The sequence below is a fragment of the Nannobrachium achirus genome (genome assembly GCF_963921795.1).
Source record: "Nannobrachium achirus genome assembly, chromosome: 11".
Lineage (NCBI taxonomy): Eukaryota > Metazoa > Chordata > Actinopteri > Myctophiformes > Myctophidae > Nannobrachium > Nannobrachium achirus.
In genome coordinates this window covers 13,908,419-13,922,581 of record NC_137820.1, presented here as the reverse complement: position 1 = coordinate 13,922,581, position 14,163 = coordinate 13,908,419, and the positions used below count along the sequence as shown (strand labels likewise).

At 40.4% G+C, this 14,163-nt stretch overlaps 1 protein-coding gene across 1 annotated transcript; it reads left to right on the top strand.

Annotated features, from left to right (window-relative positions):
• Nucleotides 1–3,298: 3,298 nt before the first annotated feature.
• On the top strand, nt 3,299–13,478 carry LOC308293576 (inter-alpha-trypsin inhibitor). Its single transcript, XM_080736162.1, has 6 exons — nt 3,299–3,371; nt 6,035–6,226; nt 9,500–9,676; nt 10,396–10,440; nt 12,005–12,083; nt 12,688–13,478. Exons 1-6 carry the CDS (start codon nt 3,308–3,310, stop codon nt 12,770–12,772), a joined length of 642 nt encoding a protein of 213 aa, XP_080592288.1. The 5' UTR covers nt 3,299–3,307; the 3' UTR covers nt 12,773–13,478.
• The last annotated feature ends 685 nt before the right edge of the window (nt 13,479–14,163 follow it).

Here is a 14,163-nt window from a genome sequence, read left to right as displayed (position 1 = left end):
TATTGTGAGCTTGTAGTCATATCTGCTGTTTTCAATTTGGGTCCCGTAATTTCATCAATAAATAAAAGCGCGGTGTAAAGCTATATTGTGAGCTTGTAGTCTATATCTGCTGTTTTCAATTTGGGTCCCGGGCAAACATCTAATTTCTCTTTCGGTCTCGAGCTCAAACGTTTGGAAGTAACTGGATTACCGCTACGCACAAAATAGCCTACAACAAACAAATAAAATATAGGATTTTATCATGAATCTACTTGGAGGCTGCATGTTCCAACTTCCACGTCTGGTTGCATATGAACAAATGATGTTCAGATCATGGGGGACAATTGAGAGTCAATAACCCAGTCGTGCCACCACAAGCTGCAGCTCCTTATGAATATAAAAACATAGGTGAGTATTTAGGCTATTGATGTGTTATGATATGATGATAAAATAGTGAGTGAGTGAGTGAGTGAGTGAGTGAATGAGTGAGTGAGTGAGTGAGTGAGTGAGTGAGTGAGTGAGTGAATTGAATAAATGAAAGAATGAATATTGATGATTAAAAGTAACACAATCACTGTAATATAAGTCAGTCATCAGTGGTGGAAAAAGTACAGTCTGCAATATAGAAATACTCCATAAGTAAAAGTCTGGAATTCAAATTATACTTGAGTAAAAGTATGAAAGTATTGGCATCAAAATAAAGTACCAAAAGTAAAAGCACAAAATGTTTGAAAATAGCAGATCTACAAGCTCACAACGCGTCGCGATGTGACACATTGTGAGCTTGTAGATCGTCTATTTTCAAAAAGGAATAAAATAGGGCTAATAGGGCTCATAAAGTGGATTAATGTATGTTTTATAACATAATCATTTATATCTGCAAAGTAACTAGTAACTAAAGTTTTTCAAATAATTGTAGTGGAGATGAAGTGGAGTAGCCTAGAAGTAAAAGTACTGAAAACTGGAAATACTCAAGTAAAGTACAAATACCTCAACACTGTACTTAAGTACAGTACTTAAGTAAATGTACTTTTTACACACATCATTGCATGTATTAACAAGATAGAAAAGGGAGCTCCTCTGAGTGCAGATATCCGCCAGTTTGACACAGCATTGGGTTAACGGCAGGATACAAAGAAGCTGTGGGGGACAATAAAGTTTATATGACAGAAGCAGATTCCTTGGGTCCAGAGACTCCAGACTGCTACTATAGCCACGACTTCTATCGGTGCAACTACACATTATTATTATTATTATGAATTATATTCATAATAACTAATATCATGGCACTCAGGGCCATGCAAGTTGGGAATAGAAGCCCCACCCATTTTGCAATGCTCCTGTTCCACCTGTATAACATTTTGCTTTTGCTTTTGCTTTTGTTCGCTTCTTTCACATGACCACTACAGCTAACCTAGCTAACCTAGCCTACAAGTAACCTATTTTGGCAAAGCGGCACAGACATAACACCAAGCTGGCCAATCAGGGAAGCCGATGCATACAAACCCCCAAACACGATTCAATACATTCTCTGCAGAATCTGTGCATCCTGCATGGGACAGACAGTCACAGACATCTGTGTTTTATTGTGTCTCAGAAACTGTCCGATCAAATTTCCATTTGGTGCTGCACACCCCCGGATCATGTGGGACATGGGCGTCAAGTTTGAGGTCGTTCGGTTGGACGCCACCTGAGTTATGCCCGGAATAGTCAGACAGACAGACAGACACACAGACATGTTTTGTGAATTAATTGCGACTGAAGGTCGCAGTTTAGTATGTGAAACGGCACATGCCGACTCCGTCCATCTGGACGTGTACACTTTTTTACGGTATATCGGTTTGCCGCTCTGACATCATGCTCTGGCTTCACTGTGATGTCACACTAACATAATCCCTTTTATGCCCATATGGAGTTCCCTGATATCTTCAATATTAAGCCCATATCTAACAGGACTTTCTTATGGGAATCGGCCACATACCACACTAACAGAGTCCATATATGGCCAAGACAGATGGCCAAGACTGAGACAGCCCATATCTGTGTGACTGGTTCTACAGACAGGGATCTCCATATATGGGCAATTGGGCATAAAAGGGTATGATGTCACACATAACGTTACACATAACAAATAACTGAGTAAGCATGTTTGGGCTCTCACAGCATATCTCCATATACAGCACATGGATCTCCATATATGGGTACCAGGGGTCTCCATATATGGTTAACTGGTCCGATATACATCACTGGCCAGATGTCCAAGATGACATCAGGTCGCTTGTCGCCCTGAGGTGTCTTACTAGTATAGATTATTATTAGTAGTAGTGGTGGTAGTATAGGCATTGCATAGTGTCAATTGGCTGCTGTTTTCAGCCTAAATATTTCAAGTAGACCTGCACCATAACCTTGCCTCATGATTGATGATCATCAGATATCCTACTAAATTCAAATCTCTCATGTTGAATCAATAAGCAGGCTAGCTCAAACAACCAAATAGCATGCAAAGTCTCTGAGGTCACTGTCTTTTTTATACTACTTCAGTTGAACCCTATCCAAAAAGTTACAGCTATTGTTGCAGTCAACACAGTCTTTCTAGATTATTTTTATTTTTGGTGCATCATGTCTCAACATGTTCAAAGAAAAGGGACAAAAACGTATTGTCTATAGTTCTGTGCTGAGTCTGCTGACCTGTGCTTCAGTCTAGCTGGAGCCATTTCAAAGTCTCTGGCACTGTCTAATGTGTCTGCCAATGTGGACCTAGTGTCGTCACCTCGCACCTTAGTTATATCTAACCTCATGTAGCTACAGGCCTACATATATTGTACCTGCCGGTTTATGTGATTGGTAGGCTATAGATAGCTTAGATTTTTTGCCTTTCCTTGACATGATTATTCTCTTTGCTCTCCCTGCCCCCCTACTTTTCATTCCTTGTGAATGTATTCCCCTCACTACACCTGAAAACGTGTGATGTGACAATTTCGAAAGTTTGTGGGAGGGGCCTGTTTGTACAAAATGCAACAAATCATGAATTAACCGTGAAAAAAAGGTTTTCTTAAAAACATCCTTTTTGAAGAAAACGTTTTCCCATTCCAATTGGCTATGAATGATTTCCAAATTTGCGGGCCCCGGGTAGCCAAACCGGTCTGGTGGAGATCTGCGCTCCGAGAATCTCCATGTTCTCATTCAGTGCTCTGACAGCCATAGAGAAAAAACTCTTTCTGCTGTCTGGGTCCAAAGGTTAATGACAAGGACCAACCCAGTCCCCAACATACTGTAGGCCTATTTTACAACTGTCTCTCACTCCACGGACACCCACAAGAGAAGCAACATGAAACATTTTCTATTATTGGGGATCGCTTTTGCAATTTTCTACAACATCTACTCTATTCCAGGTATATGAACAACAATCTTTCTTCTTAAACTACTAAAATTACTAAATTTCGTTGTATAGATGTGAAATCAACCTTCAGGGTGTGTTCATTCAGTTTTGTTGAAACTTCTGCGAAGAGATAAAGCTTCTTCCTCAATATTTGACATTTACTGGTAGATCAAGGCTCCAAATGTCTGTAATTTATACTATTAGGTTGGATTTGGATTCGATTTTAATGCATTTTTTAAAAATTACGCAATTAACGCATGCGCAGAATGACCGGTCCCATCCTAGACCTTCTCTGCAATAGTCGTTGCTCTGTTATCTGATGGCTGATAGATCCAAATCATTATCCAAATGATAATATGGAATGAGAACCCGTGTGTGGTCCTATCTGGATGGGGAAAAAACACAGGTTAGAGGCCAGTTAGGCTATTGACAGAATAGGCTGCACAATTTACGTAGGCAGCGGCTCAAATCCCATAGCACAATGAGGTGAGAGGCGAGCAAGAGAGACAGAGAGAGTGAGAGAAAGAGTCATTTATCTTTCCGTTCACACAATACTGTACAGATACAATTGGTGGATTTCGGATGTAGTTACGAATGGTGATTAATCATGATTAATTATGAATCTGTGATTAATATGATTATTATTGTATTACATACAAGGACCTTTCTTGCATGTAGTGCCACTGCCATGGCAACACAACAAAAAGAAAAAGAATTTACAAGAACACTACAGATTTGACTGAGCCTCTTCATTTTATATTGAAGAGGCTCCGGAGGAGCTCTTTCGAACGCAAACAAAACTGATTCTGACAATATCAAGCATAACATTTTAAACTTCTTGTTTATTTTAATATTGGAGGATCAGGATCCTGATCTTCATCAGGACTTACATAGCAAAATTACATTTTGGACACACATTCAATGGACAGTGGGCCTAACCGAATCATCATCCTAATGTCATCTTAATATTACATACCATATGCATGATATCAATGCATTTTTATGAGATACATTTAGAAATTGCGAGTGGTTTCAACTGACCCACGTGGAACCTTGGTAGACAGCTGCTGGTTTTGACATCCTACCCTGTGGTTAACTATAATTTCATCTGGTGCTCCAGGTGTAACTAGTCCTTGACTAGACAGCTAGAATGGCAAGGACACCAGTTAAAAGCCATTAGCTTGGCAGTACTGGGGGCATCTGAGGAGCAGGACTGGGAACCAGTGGGTATCAAGTTCAAGGGAGTAGGCCGCCATTACAAAGCTTTCCCCTCCCGTTAACAGTAGCCTATTGTCAAGCAGGAACTTGCGCCTAAAGCCAACAATAACTGCCTCTAGCCAGGGTAGACATGAGCGAAGAAGTAAGAACGTGTATATGTCTAATATCCTGGTGATGCTATTTACTCATTGTTAATGATTGTGCAAAACTGACTCCATAATTTCCTGTCTACGTCTTCCCAACACTGACATCACTGCTGACTTGGCTGGCCTGATTGTTCTGTGAACGATGGAGTAAATACTGCTGCTGTCCACACCTCATCACCGTAAAACGTGTTCAAAACACAACGTTATAATTACGGAAAGCCAGGACCCCTCCGTCACTTTCCCCCCAAAGTATCATGGTAGGGAAGTTTGGGCTTATTTTACTGTGCGGGGGTGAAACTATACTGGCATACTGTGGAATCTATAAAGGGCGGGAGACCAGAAACCGAACCATTATAAATGACATTTTACTGCAGCCATAAAAAGAAGGAGTGGGTCTCAGGCGATGAAGCTGGTTAAACATTAGTCATGTGAACAGAGATATCTCTTGATGACTCTGAATCATACAGTATATAGTGTATCATAAATGTGCAGGTTTCATTTTCAGCAATGTATTTCCAGTAAAATCCCAAATAATTTAACTTAACCTCTTGAACCCCATTGCCCCCGCCAGCGGGGGCAAAAGGTGTTGACCTCTGAACAGCTGTCAATAAATATCAATAAATAAATAGAGACCAAATCAAACTACAATTTCTTGGTTGATTATTGTTACAGTGGTCCTACAGCATAGTAATCAGCTGCCATTGTACTTTTCATCCATACATTACTCATATTACAGTATTATTACTAATTATTGTTACTCGTTTTTATCATTTTTCACCCTATACTTTAACATTACTAATATTACAGCACTACTCTCACTAAAACATCTGTAGAGTTTACATAGTTTGGAATATATTCATACAATTTTGCCTATCAATTGATGACACCTTGGTGAACAATTTCTCTATTCACTGTTTTCAATGAGGTCTTGAGGCTCATTCACTATTCAGAAGGCAAAATTTCCATAGGCGGAGGTCTTTTTCAATCATCTTTTCCTAGCTAAAAGATCACAGCAGGACAATTTGTTAAGAGAAATGTGATGTTTTATACTGCATTTGTGAATTTTCAGGGGTTAGCTTACATTTGGTGGGTCAAGAGTAGCCACAATCATTGTAGTTTTATGTCCACAACTGTTCCAATTTGGGGATGCATTTTAGGCGGATTCTTCCCCTGGACCCCCCTGGGGCTTAAGAGGTTTGTGCAAAAATGAACCTTCTCTCCAGAATACCACTGTATGCAGATGAGTACACCACACACCTGCAAATAATGTGTAAATAATTTATTTCCTATTCCCATCTTTGTCAACCAACAGATTACTGCTTTGAGCCCCATGAGGAAGGCACTGGCATGAACTTCACTTTCCTCGTGTATTACGACAAGTCCATCGACCAGTGCTATCCTTTCGTATACAAGGGAGAGGGAGGAAATCTCAATCGATTCGTAAACGAGAGGGACTGCATAAGAACTTGCTCGGTTAATGCAACGAAGATATACCCCATGGATGGTAAGATGACCTTAAAGGTCTTATGACATTAAAAAAATGAAAATATTTTTTCATGTTTCCTGACCTCAATTACACCCCAAAAAACTGAACATCAATGTTGTTTTTGACAGCAAATTTTGATTTAGTTTTAGTCATAGTCTTTTGAATAAAAATGACATTTTATTTTAGTCATAATTTTAGTCACCTGAAAAGGTTTAGTTTTAGTCAAATTTTAGTCGACTAAATATCATTATGTTTTTAGGCGACTAAATATACAGTTGATTTAGTCAACTAAAATGTATTTTGGCGGTGCCTTGATGGCATCGTAATGATTTTACATTTGGTTGCGTGCTGAAAATAGCAGATCTACAAGCTCACAACGCGTCTTGTAGATCGGCTATTTTCAGCACGCAACACCTGAGAGCAACCAAACATAAAATTACTCTCTTCTCCACTAGTCCCTCCCTAACGTTTTAGTCTAGTTTTTATTTTGTTGACGAAATTTTCAATATATTTAGTCTTAGTTTTAGTCATCACAGCTTAGTTTTTATTTCGTTTTTATTTCGTTTTCGTCAGTGAAAAAAACGCAGTCGACAAACATTTTTCGTCATCGTTTTAGTCGACGAAATCAAGACTACTGAACATTCAACATTCAGTGGTTTTTCTGTAATCTGTAGTTTTTTGAATAATTAGGCTCAGAAAAGGGATTTCATTTGCCTCTGGACGTACGCATCATCATCCAGGGGAGGATGTGGTTGTACCGGTAGGTGAGGGTGAACACAACAACCGAACTGGTAAATGGTGCATTGGAACGATACAAACACAATGGAAAGTAATATCAAACGTCATTCACCCTCCCCTACAACCACACCCTTTCCTGGATGATGATGCATGCGTCCAGGGGCAAATGAACTCACTTTTCTGAGCCTAATTATTTGGAAGGCAGTTATAGCCGGATCTGCAAAATCTGACTGATACATCTTGATCACAGACAGACAGACAGACAGACAGACAGACAGACAGACAGACAGACAGACAGACAGACTCACAGGAGCAAAAACATAATCCCTCGCCTTCGGCCAGGCCTCCTGGTGGGGATAACAATCGAGGACTTTGGAATCTAAACTGACATGAAGCAGATGTTTATGGCTATACATAATAAAACTGAAAGGAACCACAATGCCATAGCCTTCCTGATAATAGTGTATTAAGTGTGTGTGTGCGTGCGTGCGTGCGTGCGTGCGTGCGTGCGTGCGTGCGTGTGCGTGTGCGTGTGTGTGCATGCATGCATTTGTGTGAGAGGGAAGGGTGGGTGGATATATTAAGTAGTGTATAGTAACTAAGTACATTTACTTAAGTACTGTACTCAAGTACAGTTTTGAGGTATTTGTACTTTACTTGAGTATTTCCAATTTCCAGTAATTGTATTCTACTCCACTACATTTGAGATCCTAATATTGTACTTTTACTCCACTACATTTATTTGAAAACCTTACTAGTTACTTTGCAGATATAAATTATAATATTATAAAACACACATTAACCACTTAAAGGAGTAGTTCACCCCCAACATTTTCTATTGATTACTCGTGCCATTGAGACTTGTGTTCAATAATATTTTTTGGTTTATGTCACATTCCTAAGAAAAAATTTGATTATAGTAAATTGACCTCCATTGATTCCAGATGGGGACCCAGATGCACTCGGGTGCCCATCCGGAATCAGTGGTGCAAATTTATTGTAATTAAAATGTTGTCTGAGCAATGCGACAAAAAACTAAAAATATTAGTCTCCATGGCACGAGCACTCTGAGCTAACGCGGACAGTTTCTGCTGGAAATGGGCGGACTCGGAGAATCCGGGAGTCTCTGGCCAATAGCATGTGTTTTCCTCCCCCCACCCCGCTCTGCTCCTCTCCTCCTCCCCCTCCCCATAGCAGAGAACGCTGCTGCGTCATGACGTCATCACATTCGGTGCGACGCCCCTCTGCACTCTGATTGGTTAGGGAAATTTACGCTTCCTCCAACTGTGATTTTAACGCGATCGCCCAGGTTTATTTTTCTTCCGATCGCCATAATAAGCCTGGGTTTCCGAGGCTATGCCACGAGTAATCAACAGGGGGAAAAAAACATTTTGGGGGTGAACTACTCCTTTAAGCCCTATTTTATACCTACGCATTGTGAGCTTGTAGATCTGCTATTTTCAAACATGTTGTACTTGCTATGCAGCATTTGGGCCTGTTTTAAATGTTAATGTCATTGTTTGGAGTATTGCACTGCAGTGACACATTTCAGCTTCAATTAATAGCAATAAGCCATCAAGTGGTGAAAAAACTCCCATTGTATAATGGGTATAGGCCTACCAGTAAGACTCCCTAATCGGGAGATAAGCGACCGTAGGTCACATGTATACACAAAGAGCAATGTGTAGACATACTGTGTACCGATGTGCGTGATTTTAGGGCAAAATCTGTAGGAGCAGTGTCCAAAAATGTGTTTTGCAAGAATCGGCCTCATGTTGGCGCTAGAAGAGGGCCATGTGAGAAATGAGGGGTGGGGTCTCCGCGTTGCCTTGGCGGACGAATAGGTACCGGCCCCGGCTCTCCCGGACGCTCCTAGCCCGAGTTATGGCATTTTATGTGAGCTGCAGTGGAGGGGGTCCTCCACTGGGGGCGCCACCACTTTTGCATCCGTTCTGGAGCACCAGGAGTCGGTGGTCCCCGGGAATTCCCCGTGAGCAGCCCCGTTGGGGTGGTCATTTGGTCATTTTTGCACATTTGGTCATTTTTTACATCTGGGGGTCCCCCAGGGACCTGGGTCCCTGGGGCTCCGGGGGTCCTTGGAGGTTGTAGTTTGGCAGGCAAGGAGTGTGTGTGTGTAAAATCTGGCATGGATCGGGTCAACGGGTGCGGAGATATAAGCAGGGAAAAAGTGTGACGTGTGACGTGTGAGCACATTTGGTCATTTTTTACATCTGGGGGTCCCCCAGGGACCTGGGGGTCCCTGGGGCTCCGGGGGTCCTTTGAGGTTGTAGTTTGGCAGTCAAGGAGTGTGTGTGCAAAATTTGGCATGGATGGGGGCAACGGTTGTGGAGATATGAGCAGGGCAAAAGTGTGACGGACTCACTCACTGACAGACAGACAGCCCGTGGAGGTTTTGGTAGTAAATGCGACCTACGGTCGCAATAATGGGAAGGGGAAGGGAAATGCATTTTGATCATATTTTCATCATATAGTCTCTGAAGAGTTGACATCATTGTTCACATTATAAATGCACCTGTTCTATCTCACCCACAGAAGCTGCAGCCTGCCACCTACGACATGAAAAGGGGGGTTGCGCGGGCTCCTATTTGCGTTACTACTACGACTCCTTTCATGACAAATGCAAAAAGTTCCTTTGGACTGGCTGCCTTGGAAACGGAAACAGATTCACCACCCAGGAAAGCTGCAATGCAACGTGTGATGGAATCCACGGTGAGCAGACACAATTGTACATCAGGGTTAAGGGCCGAATTATGTCTAGGGTACCAAGCCGAGGGTCACAACATTGCAGGGGGCGACGGCGGCATTCCCGCTACTCCAGCAACTGCGACAGTTCAGATATCGTCATTGTCGGGTGAAAATCTTGTACAGTATGTCCAAAACCATTCTTTTTGCATTTATCATTTTAAAAAATATTTAAACTAGTGAAAACAGCCAATCTACAAGCACACAACGCCTCGCACCGCGAGGGGTTGTGTGCTTGTAGATCTGCTGTTTTCACTACTTTTGTGCGACGGCCTTGTATGATGTGCGAAAGAACGTACAAATTTGGAGATATGAGATTTCCACCCGACAACGACGATATACTAGTGTTGTTGCTGCTCTTATACCACCATTATTACTGGGGTTGGTGTGGGCCAGACAGTAGCCCCCGCGGGCCGCAAATGGCCCGCGGGCCGCCTATTGGAGAACCCTGCAGTACATGATCTAGTCCTGAAACGGGTCAGTCAGTGGCTTACACTGCAGGGACCAAAGTCTAATTTCTCACTGCACACTCATGGTACCCATGGTAAGATGCTTTGGATAATTAATTCATTATGTTTTTATATGATAACTGAATGCTATTCATATATTTAGAAACTGACATGCTTTTTGTCATGAAATATTGCATCACATTGGATCTCTTTTTTTATTATATCTTTCTTTCTTAGATGAGGGTGATGAACTGGAGGAAGAGGAACCAGACACTCCTGTTGGTGAGGAGATGAATACAGCTTAAAAATAATCACAATAAGCAAACTTTATGGCTGCAGAATATGGACAAAGTATCGTCTCACGATTATTTTAAATAGAGAAGTATATTACAATTATGGTGAGTGACGCAATTTGTGAATTACAATGTTAGGGTTTTAGTTTCTCTGATGTGGTTTGGAATGCATCTCAATGTACTGGTGTTACGTGTGGCTGGATCATGGGACTATCGCCCAGAAGACTTCCCACTGGTGACCAGTCTTGTCTTATAACATGTCTCGGGTTGAGGAACACCTATCTGCCAAGTTCTTCCCATTGTGACTAATGCACTCACTAAGAATAGATGCTAAAAACCTTGTGACGTATTATGGCTTTCATATTACAATATCAGATTGAATAATGTTCAATATATGGTTTAGACCAGTGTTTCTCAACCTTTTTTCTTCATGGGTACACTTTTCATGTCCCAAGAATCCATGGGCACACCTGCACCAACATAATACAGGGGGTGTAAATATCGTCACTGTCGGGAAGAAACCTTGTATCTCCAAGTTTCAAATGTGTACGTTTCTTCGCAAAGTAAAGCCCTGCTTCATCATACAAGGCTGTCGCACAACAGTAGTGAAAACAGCAGATCTACAAGCACACAACGCCTCGCACCGCGAGGCGTTGTGTGCTTGTAGATCGGCTTAAATCATTTTTTTTAATGATAAATACAATACTGGCTTTCAAGCAGTTTCAAGGGGCACACTTGACCCTTCTCAGGGGCATACCAAAGGTCCCCAGGCACAGTGGTTGAGAAACACTGGTTTAGACATTGTAAGCAAACTTTTTAGAATGTGTTTCAGTTAAAAGATTTTGAATATTAATCATCAAATACTTAATTTACAATTGACTTAAAGCAGCACTATGTAACTTTCCTCCTCTACACTGGATTTACACCGGTTTCCTGCTCAAGTGCTGACATCTTTATCATTGTGCTAATATAAATTGGGGATAAATTGAATCTTGACCATCACAGGTCAAAATCTGTGTCTAGGTGAGACATGACCCTTGACACAATCTAAATGTCTCGATAGAAGAGTAGGTAGACAAAATATACAACAACCCAAATTTAATTATCAGTTTTATTCTATTAAAATAAAAAGGGTGCGTGGATGGCGCATTGGTAAAGTGCCTGCCCACCACCAAGGTTGTGGGTTGTGATCAAATGCAAAAAAAAAATCTATATATTGTATTAAAATACTCTATAGATTGTACAACATAACCTTTTATTAATTAAAACATTATAATGACAGATAAAACATTTTAACCAGTTTAAGCACAACACTGTGTCAAGTGCACTACAATGTCTGTTCATTGGTGCACATAAATTAAAATTGAAGCCTCTTTTTATCCACTTGTAGTTTCAAAACTTTAGAGGGCAGCAAACACACACATTTGGTTTGGTCACCATTCATGTTGTTGACCATTTCATTATTCAGACTGAGTAGTAGACAAAATATATGATATATTAAATCTTTACAATCTCACAAGTCACAAGTTTGTCAATTTTATTTTTGTTGACAGGACTCATCGCTGGAATTCTGCTTGGAATCATTGGTGCTGTCATCATCGCACTGGTGATCGTCCTAACTGTGAAGTCAAGGTATAAGGCCATGTTTTTTTTCAATATAGATCAGGGCTCTTCAACGTTTTCAGGCCAAGGACCCCTTAGTTGAGAGAGAGATGAAGCAGGGACCCACACAACCTGTTCATAGATTCCATATAGTTTCATCGTTTCATCAGTCTATTTTGGATTCATGTCAATTTGGGTTTTCAGATATTTAACCACTTGAACTGTCAATACTTAATAAAATTGACCTTTCACTCTGTACTTAGTCTGCTCTTTATCCCCTCTACACCAAAGCTCTTTGCCAAAAATAGCCGATCTACAAGCTCACAACGCCTCGCAGCGCAAGGCGTTGTGAGCTTGTAGATCTGCTATTTTTGGCTAATGTTCTCAGAATATGGACGTGGTTAATATAAAAAAGGAGAAAAAAGTTTCTATCACACAAAGATTTGGAGGACCCCCTGTGGTAACTCTGGGGACCCCCTAGGGGTCCCGGTCCCCCTGTTGAAGACCCCTGATATAGACAAATGGAGAGTGAAAGCAATAAAAATAACAGTTCATTTTCTCTTACTTTCACTTCTCAATATGCAAAATAATTAATTTGTAATAATAACACTTTTTCTTTATTTTTTTTACCCAGAAATGAAAAGGGAAAGGAACCAAAGAAAACTAAAGAAGCCCAGACAGAGTTACCTCTTCAAGATCAAGGCACTGAATTGGCATAGATCGTATAGAATATACGGACACTTACTTTTAATATTCTATGGACTTTAGTTGTGTGTGACTAGAGTGCCACTAGTCTTGATACAAAACACAACAAAGTACCAGTATCAGTGTTGCTATTGATGACACTTGAGTTTTCCATTATTTTATTTTTTTATTGTCATGTGGGAAAGTCGTCACAAATGAATACAAACATTGTCTTGCTCAGCAACTGTTTTAGAATGTGTACTTTGGTGTGAATGATGGCCACAAACTATATAATATCTAAAATGGTGCTTATAAGTAGATTTGTTCTCTGGATAATGTCATATATATATGAGCAATTAATTCATTGATATAAGGTACATGCAAACTTGAGCAGGAGTACAATATTAATAATTCACAGTCTTCATTAAAAGATTAGGGCCTACTTAGCTAAAGCAAAGTTAAACTGTTTTGTGATGTTTTTTTGTTTACCCACTTAAGCCCTACTTATAACTACTTACTAATTGACCACCACATGGTGGGCTTGTATATCTGCTATTTTGTAAAATTTTCATGACATGCCCAAAATAGGGATGCCAGGGTGAAAGTGGTTAACAATCCGTAGCTCACCAATCAATCAATCAATCAATCATCAGATTTATGGATGAATTGAGCCAGGATCTTATATGTTGTATTTTGTATTTAAATTCCATGAAGCAAGCTAATTCAAAGAATCAATTTTCGTAAGACAGCATATTATAATAGGCTATAATATTGATTTGATTCCTCAATGTGCAGACTCACCAGACTCATTGCATTTGTTTTAGGCTATATGAAATGTTTGTTTTTGGAAAATGTGTCAATCTAACCATTTCTGATGATTCTATTTTTTATTAAAATCTAAAAAATATCAAACTGTTATTTCAATTGTTATTTTCTCATGTTTGCTGAAATTACTTGTATTATAATGGGATGTAACAATAAAGAATCTTGAATCTTGATGATCTAACGAAACCCTAACCGAAATATACACCATATCAGATCATGATTTAAAGTGATTATGAGTCTGATGGGTGATACATTTTTACTAAGTAAATATCAATATTTTGAAATATGGAAATGAATTCCAAAAATGCTTCAAGACACACACACACACACGCACGCACGCGCACACGCACGCACGCACGCGCGCGCACACACACACACACACACACACACACACACACACACACACACACACACACACACACACACACACACACACACACACACACACACACACACACACACACACACACACACACACACACACACACACACAGCATAAATTAGGCAGTAACCATGGCAGTAACCAATCACATCAAGAGCCGTTCCTCCAGCCTATGGGATGGAGAGTTTTTGGGGCAGGAAGGCGACACCGGCAAAAACA